General features: G+C 41.3%; 1 protein-coding gene across 1 annotated transcript in view; it reads right to left on the minus strand.

Moving 5' to 3' along the window:
* Positions 1-2,445: 2,445 nt before the first annotated feature.
* The window catches only part of LOC127639335 (calcium/calmodulin-dependent protein kinase type 1D-like), a 16,010-nt gene continuing 4,616 nt past the window's right edge, over positions 2,446-13,839 (minus strand). Inside the window, exons 4-13 of the mRNA XM_052121269.1 lie at positions 7,725-7,799; positions 7,466-7,604; positions 7,274-7,391; positions 7,092-7,167; positions 6,789-6,901; positions 6,084-6,162; positions 5,276-5,363; positions 4,874-5,187; positions 3,221-3,331; positions 2,446-2,995 (exon numbers count right to left, since the gene is read on the minus strand). Coding sequence (XP_051977229.1) covers positions 3,259-3,331; positions 4,874-5,187; positions 5,276-5,363; positions 6,084-6,162; positions 6,789-6,901; positions 7,092-7,167; positions 7,274-7,391; positions 7,466-7,604; positions 7,725-7,799 — 1,075 coding nt within the window. The 3' untranslated portion in view covers positions 2,446-2,995; positions 3,221-3,258. The remainder of the gene's footprint in view (positions 2,996-3,220; positions 3,332-4,873; positions 5,188-5,275; positions 5,364-6,083; positions 6,163-6,788; positions 6,902-7,091; positions 7,168-7,273; positions 7,392-7,465; positions 7,605-7,724; positions 7,800-13,839) is intronic.

Here is a 13,839-nt window from a genome sequence, read left to right on the forward strand (position 1 = left end):
CTCCAGAGGGAGCATATGTAGTGAAAACAGAATAGAGCCCAATACGGACCCCAGAGGGCGCATATGTAGTGAAAACAGAATAGAACCCAATACGGACCCCAGAGGACGCATATGTAGTGAAAACAGAATAGAACCCAATACGGACCCCAGAGGGCGCATATGTAGTGAAAACAGAATAGAACCCAATACGGACCCCAGAGGGCGCATATGTAGTGAAAACAGAATAGAACCCAATACGGACCCCAGAGGGCGCATATGTAGTGAAAACAGAATAGAACCCAACACGGACCCCAGAGGGCGCATATGTAGTGAAAACAGAATAGAACCCAATATGGACCCCAGAGGACGCATATGTAGTGAAGACAGAATAGAACCCAATATGGACCCCAGAGGGTGCATATGTAGTGAAGACAGAATAGAGCCCAATACGGACCCCAGAGGGTGCATATGTAGTGAAAACAGAATAGAACCCAATACGGACCCCAGAGGGCGCATATGTAGTGAAAACAGAATAGAACCCAATACGGACCCCAGAGGGCGCATATGTAGTGAAAACAGAATAGAACCCAATATGGACCCCAAAGGGTGCATATGTAGTGAAAACAGAATAGAACCCAACACGGACCCCAGAGGGCGCATATGTAGTGAAAACAGAATAGAGCCCAATACGGACCCCAAAGGGTGCATATGTAGTGAAAACAGAATAGAACCCAATATGGACCCCAGAGGGAGCATATGTAGTGAAAACAGAATAGAACCCAATATGGACCCCAGAGGGCGCATATGTAGTGAAGACAGAATAGAGCCCAATACGGACCCCAAAGGGTGCATATGTAGTGAAAACAGAATAGAACCCAATACGGACCCCAAAGGTGCATATGTAGTGAAAACAGAATAGAACCCAATACGGACCCCAGAGGACGCATATGTAGTGAAAACAGAATAGAACCCAATACGGACCCCAGAGGGCGCATATGTAGTGAAAACAGAATAGAACCCAATACGGACCCCAGAGGGCGCATATGTAGTGAAAACAGAATAGAACCCAACACGGACCCCAGAGGGCGCATATGTAGTGAAAACAGAATAGAACCCAATATGGACCCCAGAGGACGCATATGTAGTGAAGACAGAATAGAACCCAATATGGACCCCAGAGGGTGCATATGTAGTGAAGACAGAATAGAGCCCAATACGGACCCCAGAGGGTGCATATGTAGTGAAAACAGAATAGAGCCCAATACGGACCCCAGAGGATGCATATGTAGTGAAAACAGAATAGAGCCCAATACGGACCCCAGAGGATGCATATGTAGTGAAAACAGAATAGAGCCCAATACGGACCCCAAAGGGTGCATATGTAGTGAAAACAGAATAGAACCCAACACGGACCCCAGAGGGCATATGTAGTGAAAACAGAATAGAGCCCAATCACGGACCCCAAAGGGTGCATATGTAGTGAAAACAGAATAGAACCCAATATGGACCCCAGAGGGAGCATATGTAGTGAAAACAGAATAGAACCCAATATGGACCCCAGAGGGCGCATATGTAGTGAAAACAGAATAGAACCCAATATGGACCCCAGAGGGCGTATATGTAGTGAAAACAGAATAGAACCCAATATGGACCCCAGAGGGAGCATATGTAGTGAAGACAGAATAGAACCCAATATGGACCCCAGAGGGAGCATATGTAGTGAAGACAGAATAGAGCCCAATACGGACCCCAGAGGGAGCATATGTAGTGAAAACAGAATAGAGCCCAATACGGACCCCAGAGGGTGCATATGTAGTGAAAACAGAATCTTGTGTAGGACTAGCCCACATTTGTCAATCGGCCTCTGCAACTTGTTACAATAAAATGTCTGCACTTGCAAGATGATATTTTTAGTGCGTATTCTTTTGCACATGCCTGAACTCAGTCTTGTAAAGCAATGTGTCTTCTGGCAAAGATAGATTTTGAGCAAACGAAAATGTTTTTTGTGCTTGAATAAAGTTTATTTGAATGTGAATTTGCTCTTCTTCTTAAATTACCCACTCTGTGTGCAAAATACCTTTTTGCATGCTCAAAATATCATCTTGCGCTCACAGAAATGTTTTTTAACAGAATTGTGGCACTAATATAACTCCATAGAGCATATCTTTAAGGTAGAGGCACTGAAAGATTCTGATCTGCTCGCTGCGTTTGTCGTAAACAACTCAAAAACAGTCAAGTGTGTTGTTCTCTATTCTGTTGTCTTCTGTACAATAATCATGGAAATGTTAAACTGATCTACAACTGTGACTTTTACCACAATATCCCCCATAATGCATTTCATTCATTGCTATAATTAAACTGATGAAGTGAATGTGTCCAGTGAAATGATGTTGTGGTGACATCCAGTGGACATTCAGTGAAGTGCATAAACACCTTTATTACACAGATTAACAGCACTGTCATGTAGGTTACAGCAGAGGTGTGTCTTAACACTTTAATAAGCCCCTAAATTCACTTTTATTTGAATAAGACTACATTCATATCATATAATATCATATAAACATCTCAAGATTATATCAATGAGTGCAAGTCTTTGTTTCAATAAAGAAAGTATTACAGTGTAACAGTGGCACATCCAGTATGATCCGACATCACATGTGAATCACAGCATGCCAAGTCTTCCCAAGATAAGCCCAAATATGAATATTCTACATGAATATGAACAGCAGAAATATGAAAATAAACAGCCGACGGTCTCAACGCTGCATCAGACTGAATTCCTGAGTGAAATTATATTCACAGTCTCCTGAATACATACAAACGACATATTCACAGGAGAGAGAGTGTGTGTGTGTGTGTGTGTGTGTGTGTGTGTGTGTGTGTGTGTGTGTGTGTGTGTGTGTGTGTGTGCGGTTGGCACTCGCACAGCTCTCAATTCAGGTAGCGAGTCCTTCAGTCGTGGGACCCCCAGAGAAACTCACACAACATCTTCATCATCCAACAACAGCAGGACAATCTGAGACACAGAGTAAGAGACATTCATTCACTGAGATCTAACCAGACATGTGACAAAGCAACAAGTGGTCATCGCTATAAGCTGCATATATTTACACACTGAACCTGTCCATTTAACCAGATGAACATCTGAATTTAAGTCTTTATAAAAGTGTGTTTCAATTACAATCAAGACTGATGTCTCAGAAACAAAGCTAATAGAAAGAAAGATTGTGTAATAACTCACTTAAATTGAGTGACAGCTGTCAATCAACAGTCAGCTGATTACATCACAGAGCAGACTCCAGTCTGCAGGGACCGTCCACGCCCATCTATACCATGTGTCATTCTCTCTGATCTGAAACACACAGAACAAGCCAATGAACTTCCTGTCGCAAGCACTGATCAATGCAGCGTTCACATGCACTAAATTAGACATGTCCCTAACCACGTGTCCCTAACCACGTGTCCCTAACACATGTCCCTAAACACATGTCCCTAAACACATGTCCCTAAACACATGTCCCTAAACACGTGTCCCAAACACGTGTCCCTAACACATGTCCCTAACCACGTGTCCCTAACCACGTGTCCCTAACACATGTCCCTAAACACATGTCCCTAAACACGTGTCCTTCACACGTGTCCCTAAACACGTGTCCCAAACACGTGTCCCTAACACATGTCCCTAACCACGTGTCCCTAACCACGTGTCCCTAACACATGTCCCTAACACATGTCCCTAAACACATGTCCTTCACACGTGTCCCTAAACACGTGTCCCTAACACGTGTCCCTAACACATGTCCCTAACCACGTGTCCCTAACCACGTGTCCCTAACACATGTCCCTAACCATGTGTCCCTAACCACGTGTCCCTAACACATGTCCCTAACCACGTGTCCCTAAACACATGTCCTTCACACGTGTCCCTAAACACATGTCCCTAAACACATGTCCCTAAACACATGTCCTTCACACGTGTCCCTAAACACATGTCCCTAAACACATGTCCTTCACACGTGTCCCTAAACACATGTCCTTCACACGTGTCCCTAACACATGTCCCTAACCACGTGTCCCTAACACATATCCCTAAACACATGTCCCTAAACACATGTCCTTCACACGTGTCCCTAAACACGTGTCCCAAACACGTGTCCCTAACCACGTGTCCCTAACACATGTCCCTAAACACATGTCCCTAACCACATGTCCTTCACACGTGTCCCTAACCACATGTCCCTAACCACATGTCCCTAACCACATGTCCTTCACATGTGTCCCTAAACACGTGTCCCAAACACGTGTCCTTAAACACATGTCCCTAACCACACGTGTCCCTCACACGTGTCCCTAACCACGTGTCCCTAACCACGTGTCCCTAAACACGTGTCCCTAACCACGTGTCCCTAACCACGTGTCCCTAAACACGTGTCCCTAACCACGTGTCCCTAACCACGTGTCCCTAACACATGTCCCTACCACATGTCCCTAAACACATGTCCCTACCACATGTCCCTAAACACATGTCCCTAACACATGTCCCTACCACATGTCCCTAATTCCAAGCCAAATGAAAGACTGTTTAGAATAGCAGTGGCCAATATATTATTCCAATTTATTATTATATTCGATCATTGTCATTGATTAAGAGAGTGTTTAAGACAGTGTGTCCAGTTCAAAACAGTTAAACTTGAGAATTCTGTTGTTGTGCTCAACATATGAGCTTCTGAGGGTTTTCATTTTCTGAGGGATTTATTCTACACGTGGAGACCTTTCCAACGATATATTACACATGACTACCCAATCGTATAACATTTTTAACGATAAGTATATAAATTAAATTTTCCGTCAAAATTTTTTGTCAAAACACACATAGTTTTTAGCGGTTCTGTACCCGTGAGCGGCGCAGGGCAGCTCGGACTCTGAGTGATATGCATGTTGTCCCGTCTCCGTGACGACCAGCGTGTTTATAGGCACGCTGTTACAGGCCTTGAGCGGGCCACACCCCCTGATGACATCACTGTGAGGCGCCAGGCCCATGTGACTGCAGGAAGGGTTTCCGTTGGTGTTGAACTCGTCAGAGGGCGGTCCAGGCGACGACACATCCAGAACCGCGATGAGCGGCGGCACCTCGGGAACCGCTGGGTCAGTGTGAGCAAGCTGAAGCCGTCGCATGTGACTCACCACTACTGACGCATTAATGGCTTTCTGAAACAAACACACACACTCATGTAAGTGTCACACAGAGCAGCAGGGGGCGATAGAGTTCACTCATAAATTAACATTCATCTTTCACCTTCCATTTAGATCTGGCAAAGTTCTTCTGCATCTGTTCACACACAGACTGATAAATGTTGTCATTATGCGCCGTGTCTCCAATGATCCTGAACACAAACACCAGAACATTTGTATTTATTATGCATACATTGATGCATGTGTGTGTGTGTGTGCATGTGTGTGTGTCCATGTGTGTGTGTTTGTCCATGTGTATGTGTGCGCGTGTGTGTGTGCGTGTGCATGTGTGTGTGTGTGCATGTATGTGGGTGTCCATGTGTGTCTGTCCATGTGTGTGCGTGTGTGTGCATGTGTGCGCGCGTGTGTATGTGTGTGCGCGTGTGCATGTGTGTGTGTGCGCGCGTGTGTGCATGTGTGTGTGTTTGTCCATGTGTATGTGTGTGCGTGTGTGTGTCCATGTGTATGTGTGCGCGTGTGTGTGTGCGTGTGCATGTGTGTGTGTGTGCATGTATGTGGGTGTCCATGTGTGTCTGTCCATGTGTGTGCGTGTGTGTGCATGTGTGCGCGCGTGTGTATGTGTGTGCGCGTGTGCATGTGTGTGTGTGCGTGCATGTGTGCGTGCACGTGTGTGTGTGTGCGCATGTGTGTGTGTATGTGTATGTGTGTGCTCGTGTGTGCATGTGTCCATGTGTGTGCGTGTGTGTGTGTGTGTGTGTGTGTGTGCACGCATGTGCACGTGTGTGTGTGTGCGTGTGTGTGTTTGGGGGGTCTAAATGGTCCTAAAAACTGGCTCCATTTTCTTTCTATCAAACTTCATCTCTGATGTTTTCCTCTAATATTAGAGTGAAATATAAAGTGTGATTTCTCACCATGGGTGAGCGAGCGCTTGATCTGTGGTGAAGCGTTTATGTGGGCTTTTCTCCAGCATGTGTTTGATGAAGTCTTTCGCTGCAGAAATAAAAGAGTTTATTTAGAGTTATTCACAAACAAATCTAAATATAATCTGAATGCTGACACCAGCACCAGTTGAAAACACATCATCAGGATTTGAGTCCTGTGTTATGGACCTGAAGGCCTGCAGGGGGCAGTAATTATATTTCATAGAGTGAAAGGATTGACTGGGCTGCGTTTGCCAACAGCATCATAAACCAAAGAAGATGGTAGAAAACACTGGTGCAATGATCTGTTTGTGATGCTTTTGGGACACGCAGCTCTGTTCAGTGTGTTGTCATAGAGCCCAAATGAATTCACAGGGGTTTTTAAATGCTAACCCAGTAAATGTTTTAATGCTAACACTAGTAATCGGTTTACCTTCTTGACAAATGACTTATAGCCGTATATAGCCGATTGTTAGCAACCTGCGTTGTTTCAAAGTTCAAAACTGCTTTAAAACTCACATTTCTGGGAAGACTAAGTGTCATTTAACAAAATATAAAAGTCTCTTCAAGTAATGTTGACCACACTACACTTACCTGCTGTTCTAAAAACCCATTTGAATGTCCTGAGGGAAGCAATGATGAATTAGCATCAGGCTAATGATGTCAGGACCGAAGAGCTGCATTACTAATCTGTACCTGATTCAGAGATGTCATCCCAGTACGGCGAGTGAAACGTATATTCTGCCTTCATTATTTTGGAGAAAAGACGTGTTTCTTTCTCTTCATAAAATGGCGGGTAGCCGCACAACCTGAACAAACAGAATAAACATTGTTTGATGAAAAACTGACCACATATCAAACACTCTGTTCACATCTGATCTGTGAATACAGATACTGTTGCACTTTCTGAATGACTTTACTAATCCCAAATGATGAAAACAAACTGCTAAACATACGATCTGACATTTATTTCCATACACGACACAGATGTAGACTTACAGGATGTATGTAATGACACCGATGGACCAGCAGTCGACAGCTTTACTGTACGGTTTCTGTGCCAGAACTTCAGGAGCTGAAGACAAAACAACACAAACTCACGAGTCAGAACTTTACTAATCAACACAAATATTCAAACTAATCTTAAAATCGTGCGAATGTTTGTGTAAAATCATTCTTACCCACGTATCCCGGCGTTCCACAGGCTGTTGACATCACGTCAGACATCTTGGAAAGGCCGAAGTCACTGATCATGATCTTGGCGTTCTTGTCTGGACTGTAGTACAACAGGTTCTCAGGCTACAGATGAGTAAAACACAGATTAATAACGCACTAATATAACATGTGTGTGTGTTTGTGTGTGTATAAAGTACCTTCAGGTCTCTGTGGACGATGCTGTTCTGATGCAGATAGGAAACGGCCTCCAGGACCTGTTTGATCACACAACTGGCATCTTTCTCTGTATAAGAACCTCGCTCCAGAATACGGTCAAACAGCTCTCCACCGGACACCCTTCACAACCACACATAGGAACATTGGTATATACACTGCATGTGTTTCACTGAGCATATGGCTTATATTAGGTGTTTAGGATTGTGTGTGCGTGTATTAAGGGTATTATGAAACACGTACAGTTCCATGACCAGATAATAGTGTGTTCTGGTTTCGTAGAAATCTTCCAGCCTCACCACATTACTATGTTTTATCCTGAAAGACAGAAAGAAATACTGATGAAGGACAGTAGAACGTAGAAGCTTGGTTGTTGGTGTTAGTGCTGCTCTATAGTGTCTGTATTTGTGGTCTTTAAGGTTGTTGGTCTGTGGTGTTTGTGGTCTGTAGTGTTTGTGTTTATGATCTATAGTGTTTATGTCAGTGGTCAATGGTGTTTGTGGTGCCTGTGATGTTTTGTTATTAAACTCCGGTGTTTGTTGTCTGTAGTGTTTATGTCAGTGGTCAATGGTGTTTGTGGTGCCTGTGGTGTTTTGTTATGAAACGCTGGTGTTTGTTGTCTGTAGTGTTTATGTCAGTGGTCAATGGTGTTTGTGGTGTTTTGTTATCCAACTCTGGTGTTTGTGGTCTGTAGTGTTTGTGTTTATGATCTATTGTGTTTATGTCAGTGGTCAATGGTGTTTGTGGTGCCTGTGGTGTTTTGTTATGAAACGCTGGTGTTTGTTGTCTGTAGGGTTTGTGTTTATGATCTATTGTGTTTATGTCAGTGGTCAATGGTGTTTGTGGTGCCTGTGGTGTTTTGTTATGAAACGCTGGTGTTTGTTGTCTGTAGTGTTTGTGTTTATGATCTATAGTGTTTATGTCAGTGGTCAATGGTGTTTGTGGTGCCTGTGGTGTTTTGTTATTAAACTCTGGTGTTTGTTGTCTGTAGTGTTTGTGTTTATGATCTATAGTGTTTATGTCAGTGGTCAATGGTGTTTGTGGTGCCTGTGGTGTTTTGTTATTAAACTCTGGTGTTTGTTGTCTGTAGTGTTTGTGTTTATGATCTATTGTGTTTATGTCAGTGGTCAATGGTGTTTGTGGTGCCTGTGATGTTTTGTTATTAAACTCCGGTGTTTGTTGTCTGTAGTGTTTATGTCAGTGGTCAATGGTGTTTGTGGTGTTTTGTTATCCAACTCTGGTGTTTGTGGTCTGTAGTGTTTGTGTTTATGATCTATAGTGTTTATGTCAGTGGTCAATGGTGTTTGTGGTGCCTGTGGTGTTTTGTTATCCAACTCTGGTGTTTGTGGTCTGTAGTGTTTGTGTTTATGATCTATTGTGTTTATGTCAGTGGTCAATGGTGTTTGTGGTGCCTGTGGTGTTTTGTTATTAAACTCCGGTGTTTGTTGTCTGTAGTGTTTATGTCAGTGGTCAATGGTGTTTGTGGTGCCTGTGGTGTTTTGTTATGAAACGCTGGTGTTTGTTGTCTGTAGTGTTTGTGTTTATGATCTATAGTGTTTATGTCAGTGGTCAATGGTGTTTGTGGTGCCTGTGGTGTTTTGTTATTAAACTCTGGTGTTTGTTGTCTGTAGTGTTTGTGTTTATGATCTATTGTGTTTATGTCAGTGGTCAATGGTGTTTGTGGTGCCTGTGATGTTTTGTTATTAAACTCCGGTGTTTGTTGTCTGTAGTGTTTATGTCAGTGGTCAATGGTGTTTGTGGTGTTTTGTTATCCAACTCTGGTGTTTGTGGTCTGTAGTGTTTGTGTTTATGATCTATAGTGTTTATGTCAGTGGTCAATGGTGTTTGTGGTGCCTGTGGTGTTTTGTTATCCAACTCTGGTGTTTGTGGTCTGTAGTGTTTGTGTTTATGATCTATTGTGTTTATGTCAGTGGTCAATGGTGTTTGTGGTGCCTGTGGTGTTTTGTTATTAAACTCTGGTGTTTGTGGTCTGTAGTGTTTGTGTTTATGATCTATTGTGTTTATGTCAGTGGTCTGTGGTGTTTATAAAAAAATTATGGACTAAAGTGTTTGTGGTTATGGCCTGTAGTGTTTGTAGGGTTGTGTATTTGTGTTTGTGGTCTGTAGTATTTGTGATTCTGATATGAACTGTTTGTAGTAGTGGTCTGTAGTGTTTATAGTCTGTGATGGCTGTATTTATGGCACAAAGTGTTTTATTAAACTGTGGTAGTATTTATGGTGTTTGTAATTGTAGTCTGAAATTGTTTAGTTTCTGGTGTTTGTGGTAAAGATCAGTTGTATTTTTGTAAGTAGTCTTTTTTGTGGTCTGTGTTGCTTTGTTATAAACTTTGGCATCTGTAATGTTTGTGTTAATGTTTATGGTCTGTAGTGTTTACGTTATTAGTGTTGTGAATGTGTTTATGATGTATAGTGCTTTGTTAGTGGTTTCAAGTGTTTTTGGTTTGTGTACTGTTTTTGTGTTAATAAACTGTGGTGTTTGTATCTTTAGTTAGTGGTATGTGGTGCCTGTGGTCTTTAGTTATTAAACTGTGGTGTTTATATCTTTAGTTAGTGGTATGTGGTGCCTGTGGTCTTTAGCTATTAAACTGTGGTGTTTATATCTTTAGTTAGTGGTATGTGGTGCCTGTGGTCTTTAGTTATTAAACTGTGGTGTTTGTGGTATGTGGTGCCTGTGGTCTTTAGCTAGTAAACTGTGGTGTTTATATCTTTAGTTAGTGGTATGTGGTGCCTGTGGTCTTTAGCTATTAAACTGTGGTGTTTATATCTTTAGTTAGTGGTATGTGGTGCCTGTGGTCTTTAGTTATTAAACTGTGGTGTTTGTGGTATGTGGTGCCTGTGGTCTTTAGCTAGTAAACTGTGGTGTTTGTATCTTTAGTTAGTGGTATGTGGTGCCTGTGGTCTTTAGTTATTAAACTGTGGTGTTTATATCTTTAGTTAGTGGTATGTGGTGCCTGTGGTCTTTAGCTATTAAACTGTGGTGTTTATATCTTTAGTTAGTGGTATGTGGTGCCTGTGGTCTTTAGTTATTAAACTGTGGTGTTTGTGGTATGTGGTGCCTGTGGTCTTTAGCTAGTAAACTGTGGTGTTTATATCTTTAGTTAGTGGTATGTAGTGCCTGTGGTCTTTAGCTATTAAACTGTGGTGTTTATATCTTTAGTTAGTGGTATGTGGTGCCTGTGGTCTTTAGTTATTAAACAGTGGTGTTTGTATCTTTAGTTAGTGGTATGTGGTGCCTGTGGTCTTTAGTTATTAAACTGTGGTGTTTATATTGTTAGTTAGTGGTATGTGGTGCCTGTGGTCTTTAGCTATTAAACTGTGGTGTTTATATCGTTAGTTAGTGGTATGTGGTGCCTGTGGTCTTTAGCTATTAAACTGTGGTGTTTATATCTTTAGTTAGTGGTATGTGGTGCCTGTGGTCTTTAGTTATTAAACTGTGGTGTTTATATCTTTAGTTAGTGGTATGTGGTGCCTGTGGTCTTTAGTTATTAAACTGTGGTGTTTGTGGTATGTGGTGCCTGTGGTCTTTAGCTAGTAAACTGTGGTGTTTATATCTTTAGTTAGTGGTATGTAGTGCCTGTGGTCTTTAGTTATTAAACTGTGGTGTTTATATCTTTAGTTAGTGGTATGTAGTGCCTGTGGTCTTTAGTTATTAAACTGTGGTGTTTATATCTTTAGTTAGTGGTATGTGGTGCCTGTGGTCTTTAGCTATTAAACTGTGGTGTTTATATCGTTAGTTAGTGGTATGTGGTGCCTGTGGTCTTTAGCTATTAAACTGTGGTGTTTATATCTTTAGTTAGTGGTATGTGGTGCCTGTGGTCTTTAGTTATTAAACTGTGGTGTTTATATCTTTAGTTAGTGGTATGTGGTGCCTGTGGTCTTTAGTTATTAAACAGTGGTGTTTGTATCTTTAGTTAGTGGTATGTGGTGCCTGTGGTCTTTAGTTATTAAACTGTGGTGTTTATATCTTTAGTTAGTGGTATGTGGTGCCTGTGGTCTTTAGCTATTAAACTGTGGTGTTTATATCGTTAGTTAGTGGTATGTGGTGCCTGTGGTCTTTAGCTATTAAACTGTGGTGTTTATATCTTTAGTTAGTGGTATGTGGTGCCTGTGGTCTTTAGTTATTAAACTGTGGTGTTTATATCTTTAGTTAGTGGTATGTGGTGCCTGTGGTCTTTAGTTATTAAACTGTGGTGTTTGTGGTATGTGGTGCCTGTGGTCTTTAGCTAGTAAACTGTGGTGTTTATATCTTTAGTTAGTGGTATGTAGTGCCTGTGGTCTTTAGTTATTAAACTGTGGTGTTTATATCTTTAGTTAGTGGTATGTGGTGCCTGTGGTCTTTAGTTATTAAACTGTGGTGTTTATATCTTTAGTTAGTGGTATGTGGTGCCTGTGGTCTTTAGCTATTAAACTGTGGTGTTTATATCGTTAGTTAGTGGTATGTGGTGCCTGTGGTCTTTAGCTATTAAACTGTGGTGTTTGTGGTATGTGGTGCCTGTGGTCTTTAGCTAGTAAACTGTGGTGTTTATATCTTTAGTTAGTGGTATGTAGTGCCTGTGGTCTTTAGTTATTAAACTGTGGTGTTTATATCTTTAGTTAGTGGTATGTGGTGCCTGTGGTCTTTAGTTATTAAACTGTGGTGTTTATATCTTTAGTTAGTGGTATGTGGTGCCTGTGGTCTTTAGCTATTAAACTGTGGTGTTTATATCTTTAGTTAGTGGTATGTGGTGCCTGTGGTCTTTAGTTATTAAACAGTGGTGTTTGTATCTTTAGTTAGTGGTATGTGGTGCCTGTGGTCTTTAGTTATTAAACTGTGGTGTTTATATTGTTAGTTAGTGGTATGTGGTGCCTGTGGTCTTTAGCTATTAAAATGTGGTGTTTATATCTTTAGTTAGTGGTATGTGGTGCCTGTGGTCTTTAGTTATTAAACTGTGGTGTTTATATCTTTAGTTAGTGGTATGTGGTGCCTGTGGTCTTTAGTTATTAAACTGTGGTGTTTATATCTTTAGTTAGTGGTATGTGGTGCCTGTGGTCTTTAGCTATTAAACTGTGGTGTTTATATCGTTAGTTAGTGGTATGTGGTGCCTGTGGTCTTTAGCTATTAAACTGTGGTGTTTATATCGTTAGTTAGTGGTATGTGGTGCCTGTGGTCTTTAGCTATTAAACTGTGGTGTTTATATCTTTAGTTAGTGGTATGTGGTGCCTGTGGTCTTTAGTTATTAAACTGTGGTGTTTATATTGTTAGTTAGTGGTATGTGGTGCCTGTGGTCTTTAGCTATTAAAATGTGGTGTTTATATCTTTAGTTAGTGGTATGTGGTGCCTGTGGTCTTTAGTTATTAAACTGTGGTGTTTATATCTTTAGTTAGTGGTATGTGGTGCCTGTGGTCTTTAGTTATTAAACTGTGGTGTTTATATCTTTAGTTAGTGGTATGTGGTGCCTGTGGTCTTTAGCTATTAAACTGTGGTGTTTATATCGTTAGTTAGTGGTATGTGGTGCCTGTGGTCTTTAGCTATTAAACTGTGGTGTTTATATCTTTAGTTAGTGGTATGTGGTGCCTGTGGTCTTTAGTTATTAAACTGTGGTGTTTATATCTTTAGTTAGTGGTATGTGGTGCCTGTGGTCTTTAGTTATTAAACTGTGGTGTTTGTGGTATGTGGTGCCTGTGGTCTTTAGCTAGTAAACTGTGGTGTTTATATCTTTAGTTAGTGGTATGTAGTGCCTGTGGTCTTTAGTTATTAAACTGTGGTGTTTATATCTTTAGTTAGTGGTATGTGGTGCCTGTGGTCTTTAGTTATTAAACTGTGGTGTTTATATCTTTAGTTAGTGGTATGTGGTGCCTGTGGTCTTTAGCTATTAAACTGTGGTGTTTATATCGTTAGTTAGTGGTATGTGGTGCCTGTGGTCTTTAGCTATTAAACTGTGGTGTTTATATCTTTAGTTAGTGGTATGTGGTGCCTGTGGTCTTTAGTTATTAAACTGTGGTGTTTATATCTTTAGTTAGTGGTATGTGGTGCCTGTGGTCTTTAGTTATTAAACTGTGGTGTTTGTGGTATGTGGTGCCTGTGGTCTTTAGCTAGTAAACTGTGGTGTTTATATCTTTAGTTAGTGGTATGTAGTGCCTGTGGTCTTTAGTTATTAAACTGTGGTGTTTATATCTTTAGTTAGTGGTATGTGGTGCCTGTGTCTTTAGTTATTAAACTGTGGTGTTTATATCTTTAGTTAGTGGTATGTGGTGCCTGTGGTCTTTAGCTATTAAACTGTGGTGTTTATATCTTTAGTTAGTGGTATGTGGTGCCTGTGGTCTTTAGTTATTAAACTGTGGTGTTTATATCTTTAGT

The sequence above is a fragment of the Xyrauchen texanus genome, chromosome 48 (genome assembly GCF_025860055.1).
Source record: "Xyrauchen texanus isolate HMW12.3.18 chromosome 48, RBS_HiC_50CHRs, whole genome shotgun sequence".
Lineage (NCBI taxonomy): Eukaryota > Metazoa > Chordata > Actinopteri > Cypriniformes > Catostomidae > Xyrauchen > Xyrauchen texanus.